This window comes from Pan troglodytes, chromosome 16, assembly GCF_028858775.2.
Source record: "Pan troglodytes isolate AG18354 chromosome 16, NHGRI_mPanTro3-v2.0_pri, whole genome shotgun sequence".
In the NCBI taxonomy this organism is placed as follows: domain Eukaryota; kingdom Metazoa; phylum Chordata; class Mammalia; order Primates; family Hominidae; genus Pan; species Pan troglodytes.
This window is the reverse complement of record NC_072414.2, coordinates 56,401,570-56,418,288: the sequence shown is the minus strand read 5'-3', so window position 1 is coordinate 56,418,288 and position 16,719 is coordinate 56,401,570. Positions and strand designations below refer to the sequence as shown.

The window sequence follows — 16,719 nt, the reverse complement described above, 5'->3', positions numbered from 1 at the left end:
GCTACCCTTAAACACAAAAAAGAAACAGTGGAGGCCAGGCACAGTGGCTCACACCTGTAATCCCAGCACTTTGGGAGGTCAATGCGGGTGGATCACCTGATGTCAGGAGTTCGAGACCAGCCTGACCAACATGGTGAAACCCTGCTTCTACTAAAAATACAAAAAAAAATGGCCAGGTGTGGTGGTATGTGCCTGTAATCCCAGCTACTCAGGAGGGTGAGGCAAGAGAATCGCTTGATCCTGAGAGGCAGAGGTTGCAGTGAGCCAAGATTGCACCACTGCATTCCAGCCTGGGCAACAGAGTGAGACTCCGTCTCAAAAAAAAGAAAAAAGAAACAGTGGGAAAAAGTTACAGAAAAGCCAACCATAGGGAAAATGGGTATGGGATTCCCATGTCTGATGAAGCCTAGTGGCTTCTGTTATATTTTAATGTTATATATCAGAGACATTCATAAAGAGAGTTGCCAGCACCTCTAGCTGGAAACATATGGGAGGATTCCTGCACTTCTACATGCTGTTCAAAGCAACCTCAGGAAATGAGATACAATATAAGTTAAAGGAGAAGTATCATGAAAAAGAGGTATCCTTCGGAAATCAACAAGACTTGTTTTAATTAGATTTCTAATTCCTGTAACCTTCATAGTATTCCATAGATCAGGATTATAGTTTCCTACCCTTCTCTACACAAATTTGTGGCACAAAGAAGATTGGCTATCTAGAGATTGAAATCATTTGACCTTGTATCAGGTGGTAGTTTGCTTGATCAATAGATGAGAAAATAAAGCAAGGCCGCTTGCCAAAAACCATCATCCACATTGCCAGATGCTCCTGGGTTCTCTTTTAGAACGCAAATACATATCCCAGGAAGAAAACATAATGCAGTATGTTATACTAAGCTGTTAACGACTGTGAATCTCTAAAACTGTAAAGCCTACACCAGTGTAAGGTATTTTTATAATATTACTTCTAGACTGGGGGAAAAAAAGGAGGGGGGAGGAAGAAAGTAGACATTGAAAAAAATGGGCAAAAGGCTCAGAGGGATAGTGCAGGCACAAGAGTGTGGGGGATAGCCTCCATGTGTCTATGGTTTTGCCTAGATCTGGATCAGATACTAAGGGAAGAACAAAACGCGGGGGATAGCCTCCATGTGTCTATGGTTTTGCCTAGATCTGGATCAGATACTAAGGGAAGAACAAAACGCAAGAACTCAAAATTCACACCAAAATGCATGCATTGTACTCACACACATAATCAGAGGAGGCAGAGGAGGTAACTCACAAGGAAATGAAAGACATAAATCTAGAGGGATAACAAGTGTTAGTTAAAATCAGTCAGTAGGCTGGCCACAGTGGCTCACACCTATAATCAAAGCACTTCGGGAAGCTGAGGCAGGTGGATCACTTGAGGCCAGGAGTTCAAGACCAGCTTCGCCAACATGGTGAAACCTTGTCTCTACTAAAAATACAAAAATTAGCTGGGCATGGTGGTGTGTGCCTGTAGTCCCAGCTACTGGGAGGCTGAGGTGGGAGGATCACTTAAGCCCAGGAGGCAGAGGTTGCAGTGAGCCAAGATTGGCACTCCAGCCTGGACGACAGAGTGAGACCCAGTTTCCAAAAAAAATAAATAAAGAGTAAAGAATAGAGAGGGTAAAATGGCTGGGAACAGTAAAGGAAAACAGTAGACAGTAATAACAGTAATGAAAGGTAAGTAAGTCTGAAAAAGAGAATTTGCTGGGAAAAATGAAACTGAAGCTCTTTTTCTTCAGCACACTGGTGGAAGCCCTATTATCTAAAGCAACTGTTCAAAGAACAGGAAAACCATACTGATAGGTAAGACTGTTTGTGCTTCAAGGATGGACTTTTCCTGTTTTGGATTTCTGCTAGTTCTGTGTCTAAACATAAAGGTCCTACATTTCAGGAATTTTCTAATTAAGTTAAAGTCTTTCGGCTCCCTCTGCTGCTCAAAAATGTACTTTAGTTACATCAGTTCAATCTTTTTTTTCTCTTTTTTTTGAGACAGAGTCTTGCTCTGTTGCCCAGGCTGGAGCGCAGTGGCATGATCTCGGCTTACTGCAACCTCCGCCTTCTGGGTTCAGGAAATTCTCCTGCCTCAGCCTCCCGAATAGTTGGGACTACAAGCGCGTGCCATCACACCCAGCAATTTTTTTTGTATTTTTATAGAGATGGGGTTTGACCGTGTTAGCCAGGATAGTCTTGATCTCCTGACCTCATGATCTGCCCGCCTTGGCCTCCCAAAGCACTGGGATTACAGGCGTGAGCCACCATGCCCATCTTTTTTTTTTTTTTTTTTTTTTTGAGACAGAGTCTCACTCTGTCGCCCAGGCTGGAGTGCAGTGGCACGATCTCAGCTCACTGCAACCTCTGCCTCCTAGGTTCAAGCAATTCTCCTGCCTCAGCCTCCTGAGTAGCTGGGATTACAGGCATGCGCCACCATACCAGGCTAATTTTTGTATTTTTAGTAGAAGCGGGGTTTCACCATGTTGGCCAGGTTAGTCTCAAACTCCTGACTTTAAGTGATCCACCCGCTTTGGCTTCCCAAAGTGCTGGGACTGCAGGTGTAAGCCACTGCGCCCGACCTGTCAGTTCAATCTTTAGTGATAAAAATTAAAATATATAAATGCATACATATGTACATTCATACATATGTACATTCATACATAAATACACATACCTCCTCCCAAATATGGCACAGTCCTGGCAATCAGAGTCAAATACATTTGCCTATCATGAGTTCAATAGCCTGGACCAAAAGCTCCAGAATTAGCAATAACAGATCCTAGTATTCCCACCCCCCCATCAAAATAATTCAAGGGATAATCAAGGGTTTCTTCAAAAGAAGCAAGGTTTTGGTAAGGGATGAAGACCCTATATACTTGTTAGCTGCATTGTGGCAATAGCTTTTTTTTTTTCCCCCAGAAGGAATCTCACTCGGTTGCCCAGGCTGGAGTGCAGTGGCAGGACCTCAGCTCACTGCAACCTCCATCTCCCGGGTTCAAGCTATTCTCCTGCCTCAGCCTTTGGAGCAGCTGGGACTACAGGCACGTGCCACCACGCCCGGCTAATTTTTTGTATTTTTAGTAGAGATGGGGTTTCACTGTGTTAGCCAGGATGGTCTTGATCTCCTGACCTTGTGATCCACCTGCCTTGGCCTCCCAAAGTGTTGGGATTACAGGCCTGAGCCACCAGCGCCCGGCCTGGAAACAGCTTTTTATACAGATATTTATATGCACCAGGCTGGGTGTGGTGGCTTACGCCTATAATCCCAGCACTTTTAAGAGGCCCAGCACTCCTGAGGCCAGGAGTTCAAGACCAGCCTGGCCAACATGGCGAAACCCTGTCTCTAAAAAAAAAAAAAGTATTCTTTACTCACCTGCTCCTTAAATTGCTTCTGGGACAAGCAGTCAATTAGGTCCACACAGCCCAGAAGACAACCTGACGGATAGTCATTAGGAAATTCCACATCTGAATCAGGAATAACAAAAATATTGAATAAATTTCCTTCTTTGTGATCTTGGAACTCAGGAATCTGTTTTCAATTCTGAACAAACATTAATAACTTTTTCCATTATCTATTTGTAGACATAAGGAAAACAGTGAAATTTACTTGGCACAACTGTTTGCATTTTAGCAAAAAAATCTAGTGAGTGGCTCGCTTAGTCCACTATCCACATGTTAAGCTAGAAAATTTTTCCTTTGCCCTCATACCATCAAAGTTCAAGGACCCCACAAATTCATCCTAATACAAATCGATTCTACTATACGCCATTGGATCAGATTGGAGTTTGGCAGTGATGAGTTTTGGAAGCAAAGTAAGGCAGTTACAGGTGACAAGAAAAAAAAAGCATCAAAATGTGGTTAAAACCATAAGAATGAATGTCTTTAAAACAAGCCAGTCTGTATCAATAGGAATAGAAGTGTGCTTTTAGGCCGGGCTCAGTAGCTCACACCTATAACCCCAGCACTTTTGGAGGCCAAGGCAGGCAGATCACTTGAGGTCAGGAGTTCAAGACCAGCCTGGCCAACATGGTGAAACCCTGTCTCTACTAAAAATACAAAAAATTAGCTGGGTGTGGTGGCATGCGCCTGTGGTCCCAGCTACTCGGAAGGCTGAGGCAGGAGAATCACTTGAACCTGGTAGGCGGAGGTTGCAGTGAGGAGAAATGGCGCCACTGCACTCCAGTCTGGTTACAGAACGAGACTCTGTCTCAAAAAAAAATAAAAAAGAAAAGTGCTTTTAAGGAAGCATGAACTTTTTATTCCTAGTGATTCTTTAAGCCTTGTTTCTTAAAAACCTTTAAAGATGGTTGTGTAGTTGTCCTTTTATTCTACCCTCAAAACAACTGTATGAGCTGGATAACACAAAGGAAAAACAGGATGCCCAAAGGTCAGAAGTCTTTTTAAGGATCCAAAGTTAGTATTCTTGGGGTGATTCCCAAAATACGTTGCTTAAGTCAATCAACTTTGATTTGTACAAATCCAATAGTAGGTGTCTATTTAGGCCACTCTCAATGAAAATTCCTATTTGTGGTTGTTCTTCCCAATGTAAGGATCTCAGAGTTTACACTAGTCATTTTACCTTTAGAGTAAAGAAGATGATTTTCTCAGATAAAAAAATTAAGACTAGTTGATTTCTTGTGTTGGAAATTGATATTTTTATTTGCACTGTTTTGACAGATTAATGCTTTGAACGCTGTCAATGATTTACCACTAAACAAACAAACATATACAAAGATTAAAAGTCTCTTTTAACAAAGAAAAAGCCAAAGAAAGAAGGAAGTGAAAGAAGATGAACGTCAATGACTTCTCTCCATAAAGTAAAATTGAAAGGAGAATATGCGGCTGTTACCTTTCCCACGAAGAAGACGATATGTAGCCTGGAGTTCTGAGACTTCTTGAGGGGAGGGTTTTTTAGCTGTGGCTGCTATCCAAAGTCGTCCTCTGTGGGGGGTGTACCAGGATCTGCCCTCCACCCTTAAACAAATAGAAATTTAGTGGGAAGGATATAAATTCTAGTTTCCTGGAATATCCCATAATATATAACAAATCCTATAGCAAATTATCCAGTTGAACCAAGAGGTCTATAGATGATGCCTTCCCAAGAGCAGTATCTTTTGTCAAAAACACTTTTCTCTCACAATACCTTTCACTTGAGGATGAACTCTGTCCACTAATTTCTCCTCCATCAGAATAGCGACAAGTCATCTCTCTCAACTCTTGACTGCTTTTCACCTGATCCCTACAACTCAGATTTGGAGCCCTGACCAGTCTTGGTGCTTCTACAATACAAATCCTATATTTTCAAGGCATATAAATCATATTAGAGATATGGAAATCCTTGCCCTTGAGTCAAAGGCTAACCTTTCCCTAGAAGATCAGTTGATTTGTTCTCCAACCTGACAGAAAAATCCTCATCTACACATAACTCCCAAGAATGTTACTTTTTATTTATTATTTAAAATAATTTAAGTAAATAAAAACGCTTATCTTTACTCTTCAATTAGAACCACACCCATTTGCTTTTTTTTTTTTTTTTTTTTGAGACGGAGTCTCACTCTGTTGCCAGACTGGACAGCAGTGGCGCGACCTTGGCTCACTGCAACCTCCGCCTCCTGGGTTCAAGCGATTCTCCTGCCTCAGCCTCTTGAGTAGCTGGGACTACACGCACGTGTCACCACACCCAGCTAATTTTTGTATTTTTAGTAAAGATGGGGTTTCACCATGTTAGGATGGTCTCGATCTCTTGACCTTGTGATCTGCCCACCTCGGCCTCCCAAAGTGCTGGGATTACAGGCATGAGCCACTGTGCCCGGCTCCATTTGCATTTTTAAATTGTATTTGGGGTTTTCTTTGGGGATTATTAAACAACTTGTGGACTAGTTTGAAAAAACCTGTAAAGAGAATAACAGAATGTATTCAGGAGAATTTAATTGCTACTTTCCAAGGGTTACAAAAAGATGTTTCTCTTTCCCCTCCCACCAAATTAAATAAAGTACCTTGATAATATATCCCTCTTATCCCATTCTTATAATGGAAAATGGGGTCATGAATTTTTCATATCCTTGGTTTCCCAATATAGATAAATTGGAAGAGTGCCAGGCACACAGTAGGTGCAAGATATGGGGAATGAACCAATGTATATCTTCCCTCTAGGCCAAATAACCTGAAGAATTACTGGGAAAATGGTCCCACAAATGTGGCAAAACCACCTACTTTATTTCTGTGGGATTAAAATAAAGTGACTGTGTACTAGATGCTGCTCATTCTTTCGCTTCTGTGAGAAAATTTGAATAAGAGATCCAAATAGGATGAGAGAAATGTAAACACTCTGATTCCCTTAGCAGAAGACAAGTTGTTTAGTTTTCTACTTTGGAAAAGCAAGACACCTAAATTGCAGAAAACTCAATGAGAAGAACAGACATCTGAGGGTTTGATCATCCTGGAGCAGAAGCGGATTCCCATGCACTTGTTCTAACGGCGTTTACAGACATGAACTATGAAACAATTAGGAGCCAAAGCAAGGAAACCTGACCTTCAAGAGGGGAGAAAAGGTGTAGTGCACCTTAACACAATAGAGAAATGGCAGCTAATAGTGAAACTACCAAAGTAGAAATGATTATGCCTAAATGCTGATAATCATTTGCTTTTAAGTAAAGTAGAGAAATGTCTGAAGCCTGAACAGTAGAGGGGAAAGAGCACTCTGAAAACCAGAAGTCTAGTTCCATCTCTGTCATCACCTAGCTTCATATTTCAGGGCAATCCATTTTACCTTTGCCTGCTTCAGTATCCTCATTTGTCAAAGACTATAATAATACTGGCCTAATCTACAGTCACATCTTGCTTAACAATGGGGATATGTCCTGAGAAATGTGTCTTTAGGCAATTTCATTGGCTGAACTTACACAAACCTAGATAGTATAACCTACTACACACCTAGGCTATGGTATAGCCTCTTGCTCTTTTTTTTTTTTTTTGAGACTGAGTCTCACTCTATCACCCAGGCAATCTCGGCTCACTCCAGCCTCTGTCTCCTGGGTTCAGGCAATTATCCTGCCTCAGCCTCCCGAGTAGCTAGAATTATAGGCATGCACCACCATGCTCCGCTAATTTTTGTTATTTTTAGTAGAGATGGGGTTTCGCCATGTTGGCTAGGATGGTCTTTAACTCCTGAACTCAGGTGATCTACCCACCTTGGCCTCCCAAAGTGCTGGGATTATAGGCGTGAGCCACCGTGCCCGGCAGCCTCTTATTCTTAAGTTACAAACTGGTACAGCATGTTACTGTACAGAATACTGTAGGCAGCTGGAGCACAGTGGTTAACTATTTGCGTATGTAAATACATCTAGACATAGAAAAGGTACAGTAAAGGCTGAGCATGGTGGCTCATGTCTGTAATCCCAGCACTTTGGGAAGTGGAGGCGGGTGGATCACTTGAGGTCAGGAGTTTGAGACCAGCCTGGCCAACAGGGCAAAACCTCATCTCTTCTAAAAATACAAAAATTAGCCGAGCATGGTGGTGCACGTCTGTAATCCCAGCTACTCGAGAGGCTGAGGCTGGAGAATGCTTGAACCTGGAAGGTGGAGGTTGCAGCAAGCCGAGATCATGCCACTGCACTCCAGCCTGGGCAACAGAGCGAGATCCTGTCTTAAAAAAAAAATGAAAGAAAGAAAGAAAATAAAAGGTAGTGTAAAAATATAGTATTATAATTTTTTTTTTTTCAGATGGAGTCTCACTCTGTCGCCCAGGCTGGAGTGCAATGATGCAATCTTGGCTCACTGCAACCTCCACCTCCCGGGTTCAAGAAATTCTCCTGCCTCAGCCTCTTGAGTAGCTGGGATTACAGGCACACACCACCACGCCTGGCTAATTTTTATATTTTTAGTAGAAATGGGGTTTCACCATGACCTTGTGATCCGCCCACCTCGGCCTCCTAAAGTGCTGGGATTACAGGCATGAGCCACCGTGACCGGCCGGTATTCTAATCTTATGGGACCACTGTTGTACATGTGTTCCATTGCTGATTGAAAAGTCGTTATGCAGCACATGCGTGTATTTCATAGAGCTACTGCCTTGAAAACTAAAATTCTATTTAAATACAAGGTATTTTTACTGTTATGAGTTGGGACATTGCCAAGCATATAAAATTCTAATAGAAAAAAATAAGAAATGGCCTGGCACGGTGGCTCACGCCTGTAATCCCAGCACTTTGAGAGGCCGAGGCGGGCAGATCACAAGATCAGGAGATCGAGACCATCCTGACTAACACGGTGAAACACCATCTCTACTAAAAACACGCACACACACAAATTAGCTGGGCATGGTGGCGGGCGCCCGTAGTCCCAGCTACTCAGGAGGCTGAGGCAGGAGAATGGTGTGAACCTGGGAGGCGGAGCTTGCAGTGAGCTGAGATCACGCCACTGCACTCCAGCTAGGGCGACAGAGTGAGACTTCATTTCAAAAAAAAAAAAGAAATAAGAAGCAAAAGACATATGTTGTAATGATAAGTGAAAGAAGAAAAACACAAACATATATATCATGCTCTCACCATTTAACAATTTACACAAGAAAAATAGAAACAGCCGGGCGCATTGGCTCACACCTGTAATCTCAGCACTTTGGGAGGCTGAGGTGGTCAGATCACCTGAGTTCGGGAGTTTGAGACCAGCCTGATCAACATGGAGAAACCTCGTCTCTACTAAAAATACAAAATTAGCCAGGCGTGGTGGCACATGCGTGTGATCCCAGCTACTCAGGAGGCTGAGGCAGGAGAATGGCTTGAACCCGGGAGGTAGAGGTTGCAGTGAGCTGATATCGCACCATTGCACTCCAGCCTGGGAAACAAGAGCAAAACTTCGTCTCAAAAAAAAGAAAAAAAAAAGAAAGAAGCCAGGCACAGTGGCTCACACCTATAATCCCAGCAGTTTGGGAGGCCAAGGTGGGCGAATCACGATGTTAGGAGTTCAAGACCAGCCTGGCCAACATGGTGAAACCTCATCTCTACTAAAAATACAAAAATTAACCAGGTGTGGTGGCGGGCGCCTGTGATCCCAGCTACTCGGGAGGCTGAGGCTGCAGAATTGCTTGAACCTGGGAGGCAGAGTTTGCAGTGAGCCGAGATCAGGCCACTGCACTCTAGCCTGGGTGACAGAGCAAGACTCTGTCTCAAAAAAAAGAAAGATAGAAACACTCCAAAATGCTAATAACAGCGGTTTCTTGGTGTGGGATTATAGGTAATCTTTCTTTTTCTAGCTACTTTTCTGTGCTTTACAGTTTTCCATTTACATGGATAATAAAAGCCAAGAAAAACACTATTTTTAAAAACTGAATTAAGAAACAAACACACCGGGCGCGGTGGTTCACGTCTGTAATCCCAGCACTTTGGGAGGCCGAGGCGGGCGGATCACGAGGTCAGGAGATCGAGACCAGCCTGGCTAACACGGTGAAACCCCGTCTCTACTAAAAATACAAAAAATTAACCAGGTGTGGTGGCGGGTGCCTGTAGTCCCAGCTACCTGGGAGGCTGAGGCAGGAGAGTGGCATGAACCTGGGAGGCGGAGGTTGCAGTGAGCCGAGACCGCGCCACTGCACTCCAGCCTGGCAACAGAGCGAGACTCGGTCTTTAAAAAAAAAGAAAAGAAAAGAAAAAAACACAAGACACCACGGAATAGTAAGCTATTAAATATTATTATCAGTAACAGGTGTAACTCAGCTGTATAATACCTCTACTTATCTCAATTTCCCCTACTTTTGTAGAAAAGGATTTTGTAATAAAATAGTTTCTCAATATTATTAGCCAGATTAATAGTTAGATATATGGACAGGAAAATAAAATCAGTTATGCTGGTATCTTAATAAGTAAATAGGCATCAAAACTATGTTTCAAATAGGATCAAATTATTAAGGTTGCTTAGTAGTATATTCCAAAGCAAAGCCAAGAGAAGATTTTTCAATAGATTTCCTTCCAAAGATGAAAAAATTAGTCTTCTTTGTTATGACTTTGTTTCTTAGCCTTTTTATGCTCAGTTTGTTTAAGCTATTCAGTACAAAAACTACTACTATATTTGTCAATTTAAATGTTTTGAAATTAATTTTAAAGTATACTGCTACCAAGTCAGTAACATGAATATGTTGTTCAAAGTTCTATTTATTGAAGAGTATTATAAATCATCACTAGATTGAGGAAAACTAATTCCAATTCATATTTCTAAATTAAATTTATGTCACTCTAAGATCTTCCACTGCCCAGATTCATTTTTATTCTTACCTTTTAATCCCTCTGACAAGCAGAGAAGCCCAGGGCTGATGTACAGAGAGGCACCAGCCACCATCAAAACCTTCCTGAAATTCTTGATCCTGGATTCGCAACTGGTGCTGAAATGAGTTGAACTCTAGTCCAAATCCTGAAGAACGGAAAGCCTTCTTCTGTGAGGCTGCACCTGTGTGGTCAACCCACTATACAGAAAAACAAACATACAGTTCTGTCTTATAAGGCAAGAATCTGGGGTAGGTAGACAAAATGATGCGAATGCTAATAATGAGGAAATCATATTGGGAACATTTTTCTTAGAAAAATATAACCCAGGCCGGGCATCGTGGCTCACGCCTGTAATCCCAGCACTTTGAGAGGCCAAGGCGGGTGGATCACTTGAGGTCAGGAGTTCTAGGCCAGTCTGGCTAACATGGTGAAACCCCATCTCTACTAAAACTACAAAAATTAGCCGGGCGTGGTGGCAGGTGCCTATAATCCCAGCTACTCAGGAGGCAGAGGCAGGAGAATCATTTGAACCCAGGAGGTAGAGGTTGCAATGAGCCAAGATTGTGCCACTGCACTCCAGCCTGGGCAAGAGAGACTCTGTCTCAAAACAACAACAACAACAACAAATGAAAAATAATCCCATCTTTGTCTGCAATAAGGCCAAAAGGGTAGAGATAGTATACATTCAGTAGAAGTCTCAGGTATGATAACAAGGCCCATCTTAAAGAATAATTAGAACGTTGAAATCTCCATACAATGCTTACTAATTCCAGCAACAGCACAAATATCAGACCAAAAGAGCTATAATTATTTCCAATTTATACTTAATGATCCATACTTGGTTCTGGATAATTTTTCAATAGAATTCTGTGAGCTAAATGAAAGTTCAACATTTTGGTCCACAATTCTGCATGTGCTTAGGGGCAGTGTCACATGCTGGCACCATGACAAAGCCAAACAGATGTTGTCAGGTCAGAGGCAGCAGTTCTGACTACTGGATGCATGAAATATTCTCTTACCCTGAAATGAAGAACTTGTCTCCTGAAAGAGAGGGTGGAGGACTACTAAAACAGGGCTCCCATCATATAAAAAGAATAGAGAATTATAAGTTACAGGTAATTATAGGAGAGTGAAGAGTCTTGGCAACAGTTCAGACAGAGAATGGCAAAGGTTAATGTTTCTTCCAGAGCAACGATACCATGTGCTCCAAAATTAAAATTTAAAAATAAAGGCAATTAGCATGATGATATTTGGGGTTATCTTTTTTAAAAAATTAATAATTTATAAAGCTGAACACAGTGAAGCATGCCTGTAGCTTCACTAGCTACTCAGGAGGTGAGGCAGGAGGATCACTTGAGCCCATAAGTTCAAGGCCAGCCTGGGCAACATGGTGAGGTCCTGTGTCTTTAAAAATAATAATAAGGGCCAGGCATGATGGCCGATGTCTGTAATCCCAGCACTTAAGGAGGCCAAGGCAGGAGGATCGCTTGAGCCCAGAAGTTTAAGACCAACCTGGGCAACAAGGCGAAACTCCTTCTCTACAAAAAAATATACAAATTAGTAAGGTATGATGGCACGTGGCTACTGTAGTCTGAGCCACTTGAGAAGCTGAGATGGGAGGATCTCTCGAGCCTGGGAGGTGGAGGCTGCAGTGAGCTGTGATCATACCACTGCACTCTAGCCTGGATGACAGAACAATATCCTGTCTCAAAAATAAATAAAAATGAACATAAAATAACTTATAGGAAAAAACTTCTAGTAGTAGTCGAAACCCTAGGCATTTAACCCCTAAAGATTTCAGTTTTTCAAACTGGAAAAGGATGAAGTTGGACTAAATAAATTTCTAAGGATCTTTCTGCCATACAATTTTATGATTCTTGTCAATTGTGGCATATCTTAAAAATACACATTTTTACAAATTAAATACACATTTATTGAGTACTAACTGTGAAAAGCACATTAACTAGGGAGACATAAAATATGAAAAAGATACGGTTCTTGCTTGCAAGGAACTTAAAGCCTAGTGGAAGACAGACACATAAATAACTATTCAAAACATAAGGCAGAATTGACTACATACTAAAGAGGAGATAGAAGTTTTTACAGAGGACCAAAGAGGAAAAAGAATTGATCCATTATAGGGTAAATAAATAATTTCTTTAAAAAAAATTTTTTTTGAGACACTGTCTTGCTCTGTTGCCCAGGCTGGTCTTGACCTCCTGGCTTCAAGTGATCCTCCTTCCTCAGCCTCCCAAAATGCTAGGATTACAGACGTGAGCCACCACACCTGGCTGGAAATAAATAATTTCATAAAATGTTGGTATGTGAACAATCTTGAGGCCCAAATTATTTTTTCTATTTCTACTACAGCTGTTCCCTCTAATTACACAGCCACTTTCCTAAATTAATTCCTCATTATCTTTTGATAATACTATTAAAGAATCTGCCAGCAGGTCTCTTCATCTACATTTTTAGTCTTTATGATGATAATTATTTTTTTTTAGAGATGGGGTCTCACTGTGTCATCTAGGCTGGAGCGTGGTGGCTTAATCATAGCTCACTGCAGCCTCCAACTCCTGGTCTCAAGTGATCCTCCCACCTCAGCTTCCCAAGTATCTGGGACTATAGATGTGTATCACTACATCTCAGGCCCGGCTCCCACTTTTGGTCTTTAAATAACTCTCTACTGCTCCACTAGTGCTTTAATACTAATTTGGGCTGGCATCATCTTTCCATGGTGCTATTGCAATGACTACCTTGGCAATTTCTCAGCTTCTAATCTTACTTACTCTTCCCTCTAATCCATTCTCTACGTAGGCATGGAAGCCATGCCAATCTTCTGTTAAAATTCTTCCAGAACCCTTCTTTGCCTACTTTAGGGCAAAACCTAAACTCATTAGCATAAGACAAAAAATCTTTCATGATCAGATGTTGCTTACTGTACTGGGTTGAGTAGTATCCCCCCAAAATCAATGTCCACCTTCATGGAATCTGTGAATACAACCTTATTTGGAAATAATCTTTACAGGTGTAATCAGTTTAAGATGAGGTTATATTAGATTATAGTAGGCCCTAAATCCAATGACTTGTATCCTTGTAAGAGGAGAGAGCACACAGTGACAGAGACACACATGGGGAAGAAGTCCATGTGAAGACAGAGGCAGAGATTAGAGTGATGAGCTACAAGGCAAAAGACACCTAGAGCCACCAGAAGCTTAAAGAGGTAAGGAAGCATTCTCCTGTAAAGCCTTCAGAGGGAATGTAGTCTTTCCAACACCTTGATTTCGGGCTTTTAGCCTCCAGGTATGGGAGAATAAATTTCTGTTGTTTTAGGTCACCTAATTTGTGGTACTTTGTTACAGCAGCCCTAGGAAACTAATACACTTATCAGTCCATAACAATAGTTAATTACTTGTGATTCCCCAAACCTGCAATGCTCTCACGCTGCTGAGCCTTTGTATGTGTTGTACCTTCTGCCTGGAAATTCCCTCTCCAGATTTGTGTGCTTGGAAATTCCTATATCTATATCCCATGTTTTTGTGTACACATGCCTTTGTTCCTACAATTCATTCTGCCTGGAATTTTTTTCTCCACCATTCCCAAACATATATTTTTCAAAAATATTTGCTTTTTTTTTTTTTGAGACAGGGTCTCACTCTGTCGCCCAGGCTGGAGTGCAGTGGCATGATCATAGCTCACTGCAACCTCTGCCTCCTGGGCTCAGGTGATTCTCCCGACTCAGCCTCCTAAGTAGCTGGGACTACAGGCACCACGCCATCATGCCCAGCTAATTTTTGTATTTTTAGTAGAGACGGGGTTTCGCCATGTTGCTCAGGCTGGTCTAGAACTCCCAGGCTCAAGCAATCTGCCCACCTCAGCCTCCCAAAGTGCGCCCGGTGAATATTTACTTTTAATGAATGCCAGCTTCCCTATAAAACCCATTGATAGCTGGGCACTTTGGGAGGTTGAGGCAGGTAGATCACGAGGTCAGGAGATCTAGACCATCCTGGCTAACACGGTGAAACCCTGTCTCTATTAAAAAATACAAAAAATTCGCTGGGCATGGTGGCGGGCACCTGTAGTCCCAGCTACTCAGGAGGCTGAGGCAGGAGAAGAGCTTGAACCTGGGAGGCGGAGGTTGCAGTGACCCGAGATCATGCCACTGCACTCCAGCCTGGGCAACAGAGTGAGACTCCATCTCAAAAAAAAAAAAAAAAAAAAAAAAAAAGAGAAAGAGCATTAACAAAAGAACCATGGAATTTCTGTCTAAATTTCTATAGTACTTAACAAAACCCTTTCTTGGGAAATACTTGGAAGATAAAACAAGTCAATTTGTCAGAAGTACTGCAATAAAAATGGAAAAAGTGTGGGCCAGAGAATAAGGTTGGCAGGTGTGTTGAGAGAGCTGATTGGTATCTAAAGTCTATGAAATAGACATACTTAAAAGAAGGCAAAATTGGGGCCAAATTTCTTATTAACAGTTAGAGCAAAGGTCCACTAACCTGGGGAGGGGACTGGTACATGTTGGGATTTACCAGAACTCCCAAAGGCTCTTCAGAAGATCTATCCAATTTGGTCAGTGGCTGGTTCAAGGTTCCATTGGCAATGGCCTGTATTGTCTCATCTAGTCTGTGATAATAAACCAAAAGGATGCAACAATTGGTAATGTTCTATGCTCAGAATGCTTACCACCAACATAAAATGCTTTAATAGTAATAAAATTTGGAATATAAAGAGGAGTCTATGGATGACCTTCCCTACTCCCCACTCCAACTTCCTTCTCACACCAAAAACCCTAAGGAATATGAGTTAATGAATATTGCAGAATGGCCAGGCACAGTGGCTCACTCCTGTAATTCCAGCACTTTGGGAGGCCAAGGAGGGCGGATCACAAGGTCAAGGGATCGAGACCATCCTGGCCAACATGGTGAAACCCCATCTCTACTAAAAATACAAAAATTAGCTGAGCATGGTGGCACACGCCTGTAGTCCCAGCTACTCGGGAGGCTGAGGCAGGAGAATCACTTGAAACTGCGGAGGAGGTTGCAATGAGCCGAGATCGTGCCACTGCACTCCAGCCTGGGCAATAGAGTGAGACTCTGTCTCAAAAAATTTTAAAAAAATAAAAATAAATAAAATAAAAGTTCCAGAATACCAAGAAAATACATAGGGCATGCTACAGTCATTCACCTGCTCAACAAGATCATTAAACATGCCAAGACCAGAAAAGCTGCCTAGAGGCCAGGAATGGTGGCTCATGCCTGTAATTCCAACACTATCATAGGCCAAAGAGGGCGGATCACTTGAGGCCAGGAGTTTGAGACCAGCTTGGGCAACATAGAGAGACCCTGGTTCTACAAAAAATAAATTAGCTGGGCATGGTGGCTCACACCTGTAGTTCTAGCTACTTGGGAGGATGAGATGGGAGGATCACTTGAGCCCAGGAGTTCAAGGTGCCACTGCCCTCTAGCTTGGGCAATAGTCAATAAGGCCCTGTCACAAAAAGAAAAAAAAAAGTTGCCTAGGAATACCCTGACCCACAGAAGAGTATTCTACGGCAGCTCATCTTCTCAATACAACCTATACAGTTATTCCTCTGCCTACTCAGCAGTCCTTTCTCCACTCCTTCTTGCTAGTCTGCATTCTATCTTTGCTTGAAGGCTCAGAAGTTATAAAGAGGTACCCTACTGGCCCAGCACAAAAATGCTTAATCCTTTCTCTAAGGTCCTATAGTACCCACTATCTAAACAATCATTGGATACATCCCCTTTTATCCCATGCCTATGATGTTGGCATTGGATATCTGGCTCTAAACCTATAAAAGAATGTGATGATTTTCATTTAAAGATTGTGGAAACCTACTGGTTAGTTAGTAAGAGATCATAAGCCCTGAAGGAACCCTATCTTAATTCATTCTATAGCTCTACAGTACTTGCTACTCTATTCAATACTCCTGTTGGATGCTTGACAAAACGTTTGTGGATAACAATAATTGTGAGGCACAACATAATGAAAAGCTTCAACTAACAGGAAAGACTAAACTTGACCTTCAATTCAATTCAATATATGTTTGTTAGGAATATCTCATATATAAGGCAGCTTAAAAGGTGGGGAAGACATTGTTCCTGCCTTCAAGAGGCCTTTTTTTTTTTTTTAAAGAGGCTTTCAATCCAAGTGGCAGATTTAAGAAAGCCGTATAGATGATGAATCACACATGAGGGGATGTAATAATTACTATGAAACAGGCACAATCCATTTAGTGGTTATTATTCCATCATCCAACATGTTGTGTCATGTAGGTTCAAGGGAGAGGTAGGTATGTGAAATGCAAAGATTGGGGGAGGAATTTCCAAACCAAGGAAAAATCAGAAACAAAGGCCTGAAGCTTTTAAAAAGTATAAGAATTTGTATGATGAGGTAAGTCTAAAATAGCGTGGGGAGAGTGA

General features: G+C 41.9%; 1 protein-coding gene across 4 annotated transcripts in view; it reads right to left on the bottom strand.

The window, feature by feature from the left end:
- TRIP4 (thyroid hormone receptor interactor 4) overlaps positions 1–16,719 on the bottom strand; it is a 67,853-nt gene that overhangs the window by 26,583 nt on the left and 24,551 nt on the right. For 3 of the 4 annotated variants that reach the window (XM_016927677.4, XM_024348972.3, XM_024348973.3), the window contains 4 exons: positions 14,776–14,902; positions 10,283–10,470; positions 4,867–4,991; positions 3,391–3,482 (listed from right to left, as the gene is read on the bottom strand). In XM_016927677.4, the coding sequence (XP_016783166.3) occupies positions 3,391–3,482; positions 4,867–4,991; positions 10,283–10,470; positions 14,776–14,902 (532 nt within the window). Of the gene's footprint in view, positions 1–3,390; positions 3,483–4,655; positions 4,992–10,282; positions 10,471–14,775; positions 14,903–16,719 lie in introns of those variants that run through there. The other variant, NM_001328323.1, reaches the window with a different exon arrangement.